The sequence below is a fragment of the Eurypyga helias genome, unplaced genomic scaffold (genome assembly GCF_000690775.1).
Source record: "Eurypyga helias isolate BGI_N326 unplaced genomic scaffold, ASM69077v1 scaffold15913, whole genome shotgun sequence".
Lineage (NCBI taxonomy): Eukaryota > Metazoa > Chordata > Aves > Eurypygiformes > Eurypygidae > Eurypyga > Eurypyga helias.
In genome coordinates this window covers 1-5,138 of record NW_010239333.1, presented here as the reverse complement: position 1 = coordinate 5,138, position 5,138 = coordinate 1, and the positions used below count along the sequence as shown (strand labels likewise).

At 54.2% G+C, this 5,138-nt stretch overlaps 1 protein-coding gene across 1 annotated transcript; it reads left to right on the top strand.

Moving 5' to 3' along the window:
• Nucleotides 1-418: 418 nt before the first annotated feature.
• LOC104506972 (leukotriene C4 synthase-like) lies at nucleotides 419-3,343 on the top strand. Its single transcript, XM_010148115.1, has 5 exons — nucleotides 419-476; nucleotides 1,297-1,396; nucleotides 2,451-2,521; nucleotides 2,756-2,837; nucleotides 3,217-3,343. The coding sequence occupies exons 1-5, from the start codon at nucleotides 419-421 to the stop codon at nucleotides 3,341-3,343; spliced, it is 438 nt and encodes a 145-aa protein (XP_010146417.1).
• The last annotated feature ends 1,795 nt before the right edge of the window (nucleotides 3,344-5,138 follow it).

Here is a 5,138-nt window from a genome sequence, read left to right as displayed (position 1 = left end):
GAGTGCCTTGGCCGTCGTTAGGAGTGGTGTTAAACCAGATGCCCCAGGGGGAGTGGATTGCTGGGCTGTTGAGATTTGTCCCCCCATTCAGCTCCCAGCTCCCCTCTCTTATCTCTCACATCTTCGCTCTATGCTGGCTCTCCCACATCCTCATAACTCATTCCTGGAAAAGGGCGGGTGGGAACGGAAATACTCCATGAGACCTCTCTCCACTGATTTACATTTCCGCAGTGCAAATGGTAATGGGTGAGCCAGACTCCTCCTGGTTTTAAGCACCACACACAAACCTTCCCCGTTGAATGACAGCAAACCTATGTTGCCAGCTGCGCCCATCGACTGCCACATGAGGAAGGACTAAACCTGGCCAGAGGAGCTTCTGATCAAGAAATCAGATTTTCTAGGGTCTGGAAGCATCAGTATGTTGGATCAGATTCATCTGCTGGCTGCCGTGACAGTCCTGGGAGTCCTGGAGCAAGGTAGGGACCATCGGCTGCACATGCCCCAGTACTTGCTGGGTCAGCCTATTGCACCTCCGCCGATTTCCTTTCACTTCCATATTTCTTTTCTGCTGTGGCATTGGCACTTCCAGGTTTTCAGACAGGGGACTGATACCTTGTCTGGGTTTTGAAATGGATTCGATGGAATAAGTGCCTGGGAAACCCTTTCTCTGAACTGACCGACCTCCTCAGTTCAGAAATGACTTGGTAGAGCTTCTCTGCAAACATGTACAATTTCTTTCTTTGAAAAATGAATTTACAGCTGTTCCTGAGGTTGGTGTAGGTATTAGCAGACCAAAAGCACTGCAGTGTGGCAAGGTGCACGAACGGGTCGCGGTGGGTCTGATGGAACATGTCCCAGCCGTGGTTCCACGCTGCCGGACAGTTTAACTCGGCGTCTGGGTGGCTTACCTGTGGCATCATCCCTACTCAGCTACCAGGATTTAGAAGGGGAAAAAATGAAAGATTAAAAAACCCCTTAAAATTGGCCATAACAAAGTGCATCTGAACTGTGTAACAATTTCTATAGATAATTGGTGACCTGTTAATGAGGCAAGGGAGAGGGCAGGTGTCAGCTGGTGGTGTGTGACTGCATACTCCTCGCATCACTGTTGCTCTGGGTCATTCCTTTTCCTTTCCTAAAACATGTCTGGGATTTTCATCCAGCTTTCTCTGCTCTGGGGGGGTGCAAGGTTAGGAGGAGATGGCAGAACTTTTGCCCTGACCTCTGCAGCCTCCTGGCCCCACCGTGCCCAGCCCGAGGACTGACCACTGCTACTTTTCTCTCTTCTTGCTGCAGCCTACTTCTTCCTCCAGGTGATCTACGCCAGGCGGTTGTTTGGCATTTCTCCTCCAAAGACTTCAGGTCCACCTGAATTTGAGAGGATCTTTCGAGCACAGTAAGAAACTCCTCTTCCCAGACGCTTTCCAGATCTCGTGTCTGCTGGCACTGCCCATCCCCTGCTTTGCCATTCACTTCTCGGGACTGTAGTTGAGCAGTTACTCACCTTCCTCGGGGTTAAATTAATGGGCTTAGGAGTTGGCATCGAGGCTGTGCTGGTTTGTGAGTCCTGAACACACCAACCATTGCTGATAGAAACCAGACAGAAATCTCTGCTGTAGAGTGTAGGGCTGCTAAAGACAAAATTGTAGGTGCTTGAGCCTGAGGCTGGTTTTAGCCAAGCCCCAGGCAACTTCGGCCCTGCTCTGAACCCCACTTGCTGGGAAGGACACGCTCCCAGAAAGACCTCAGCTGTGGCTGGTACGGGGATAGCCGCAATTCAGCATCTCTGCCGTGACTTCTGTGCTATAGGGCTGCAGTGGGGAGGGAAGCAGAGAGGGAGGAAGTGTCCACTTTTGCTTTAGCTGAGCACTGGAAAAAACAAGCAACTGGGCAGCAGGAGCAGGATCCCCTCAGCCACCCCCTTCTCTGCTCCCTGCTAGCCTAGACAGCCTCATCCACCATCTCTTGGGCCTACTACTTTGTCTTTTGGGGGACAGGGCATGGTATACAGCTAAGTGCTCCCTCCCACTCCTGCACGAAGCCTGGGCTGCTCTGGGCTTATCTGCTTAAGATGCATTTCATCCCCAGCGAGTCTGCAGCTGGCTGGGGCAGATCGTCCTTGCGGATCTGGGGCTTTTGCAGCAGCGTTTAGGCTGTGGCACTCAGGAAGGGGCAGTGGGGGTAGTTCACGGAGCCTTTCTGTGCACAGTCTGACCTGGGCATCTTTTACTTAAATTTCTTGTGCCGTGGTGGAGACCCCGTTCCATCCACTGTTTAATTCCTGTGAATAAAGGTGGGAAGGGATCTGTGGGAAAGGTGCAAACCTGGAGGCTTTTTATGGCAACATCAGCTCTAAAAAGCAACAGCCTCCAGCTTCTGGAAACTGCTGGGGGAAGCAAAAGAGGATCTTCCTCCTTCCCCTTGTTTATGACCTTCCTCTTTCCTGCCAGGGTGAACTCCTCTGAGTATTTTCCCATTTTTCTGGCACTTCTGTGGCAGGCTGGACTCTTCTTCCATCAAGGTGAGAGTAGCCCGTTACCTGGTTTGTCACTGGATCTGTTCCCCCGAGTGCTGGCTCAGTCCTCAGGTCCTGCTCACCTTCTGAACCATAAATTAGGCAGCAATTCTGCCTCTGATGGGAGAGTAGAGCCAGAGGACACAAAGCCTCTATTCCTTCACTCTGGGCTACCTGCTTGGCTCAAAGTATCTCTGAAAAGCCCTTGGAGATGGTCACTGTGATCTCTCTCAACTGCAGGTCTGGCTGCAGCCTTGGGGCTGCTCTATCTCTATGCCCGCTACTGCTACTTCATGGGATACCGGGCATCGTCCTCGGAAAGGTAAACACCTCTGCCAGCCTGGAGTACCCGCTAACCCCGGGGATTGCATTTGGGAAAATAACATGTTTTGGGGAAGCTCAGGACTCCCTCTGGCTGCTTGGGGTCCCTGCATGACCCAGCCTTGCCCAGCTCTCCCTGGGGATAACGTGGGCATGGGGACAGGGCTGGGGATAGAGGCACAGGCACGGGGCAAGGCTGGAGCTGCCCCAAGCCTTTGTGAGGGGGGTGGGTGTGCTCCCTTGGGTGGGAGCAGTGCACAGGACCCCACGCAGGGCACAGCCAGGGGCTGCCTTTCCACCCTGCTCTGCAGAGAGGAAGGGACCATTCCCGGGTGAGAGCAGCGATCCCCGGTCTCAACAGGCTCCCTCTTTCCTGCCAGGCTCGCTCCGATATACTTCGGCACCGGCGTTCTCTGGATTCTCATTGCAGCATCAGCCCTGGGCATCTTGCATTTCTTCCTCTCTCACTACATGGGGCTGAATGTCTTCCAGCTTCTCACAGCGTGACCCACTCCCCTGTCCCTCCTCAGTGTCCTGACTTCAGTCCTGCTCCCTCCTGCCCACGGTAACAGACTGGCTGTACCTTGTACAGCCCCAAGCGACAAATCCACCCTCACCCGAGTTTTTAACACCTCCCTCCCTGCTGCCCGAACTGCTGAGCTCTTCAGGAGGTGTTTTTCCCCCGTGGCACTCTTTGTGCAAAGTGCTCCATGTCTGGCAGCTCCGTCATGCCCGATGCAGGAAAAACACCGCTCCAAAACAAGGAGAATTTTAGGAAAATCAGACACACAAACGCAAACTCATCTCAGCCTGAGCTTCCCCATGAGCTGCCCCAGGGAATCACCCCTTCTTCCAGCCGCTCTGCCTTCAGCCCCCGCACCCAACGCGGGTTCATGCTGGTTTTCCAAGGCCCACACCTAAGAAAGGCATTTGTTTGAAACCAGACGTGGGCTGAGGCATAACAAAAGAGGTGAGCGCTAAACGCAGCAGCCACCAGCATGTGCAGAAGTCTCTCAGCGCCCTCATCGTGGTTATTAGCCTGTGGGCGATCCTGTAAATTGGACTGCGCAGACTCATAACGTACAGCTTTGAATGCTGCTGCGTGACGACGTGCGCAAATAAAGACACTGAGCGTGCTGGGCTGGGGGTCTCCTTGTAGCTCTGCCATTGGCGGAGAACAAACCCACGAGGGTCCGAGCGCAAGGCAGCTGCCTCAGTTTCCCCGCCATGCAGTGCAACGCAGCCTGCGACCCCGTGAGAGGGAAGCACTGCGCCCGCAGAAGCTGGTTGTCAGAGGAGCCAAACTCCCGGACGGGGGGCTGAGCCGCTCAGCACCAAGCAGTGGTCCCCGCTGGGTGGTTTGGCTGGTGCTCAGGTCCTGCCCCGTGCTTGGCCCTGCGGCAGGAAGAGCTGGATTTTTGCTGGAGCTCAGTGCTGACCACGCTGACGCTTTCGGCCATGGGTCCACTCCTGTCGGTAGCGCAGCTCGGACAACAGCAGCTCCGTGCCACTCGCACGGGGGGACTTGAGGCCAAACCCGGAGAGCAAAACCACCTGCATTAACATGCTGCCCATCTAAAAGCCTTAAAGCCCACCGTCTTCCCCTCCCTCCCCCAGCAGTTTACGTATCTAGACTGTAAGAACAGAAGGCAGGGGTTTTTTTTGGAAGAAGTGATTAATTTTTCACATTGTTTCATTTCCTTCCCTGCATTTTCAATTGGCTTACCCAGCAAAGTCCCCAGTCTGTTTCCCTTTGGGGCTCTCCTGCCCTGGAGTCGTGCTGCCGTGTTGAATTTGGCAAACACCGAAGGGGAACACTTAAATCCAAACGAAAATAACTGTGCAGCACTTACCTCGGCAAAGTTTCCAGTGTAGCGGGGCCCTGTCCTCACAGGAATTCCTGGGTGTCACCGCAACATCAACAACAAAACAGATTTTTTTTTTCTAGAAGCTTTGGTACTGCACATCGGAAAAGGCTGAGCGGCATTTAACCCTGGCTGTGCCTTAGCAAGGCCACGGCGGGACACACGTGCCACCCGCCCCCAGTGAGGTTTGACTTGGCCTTTATGTCCCACCGTCTCGGGAGGTTAATCCTCAGTCCTCACCTTCGTACCAGCATAACCAGTCACCTCCCAGCAGGTTAATGCAGAAGGACCAGCCCCAGCTGCTGGTGCAGATCCTGGCTCGGTGTCAAAACCCCGGTCTCGGGTTAGCCCAAGCTGGCGCTCACCGGTTCTGCAGGCACAGCCGCCACCTTTTACCCTGCAAACAGTTTCCTAACCGCCCCGTATCGGCCTTGAGC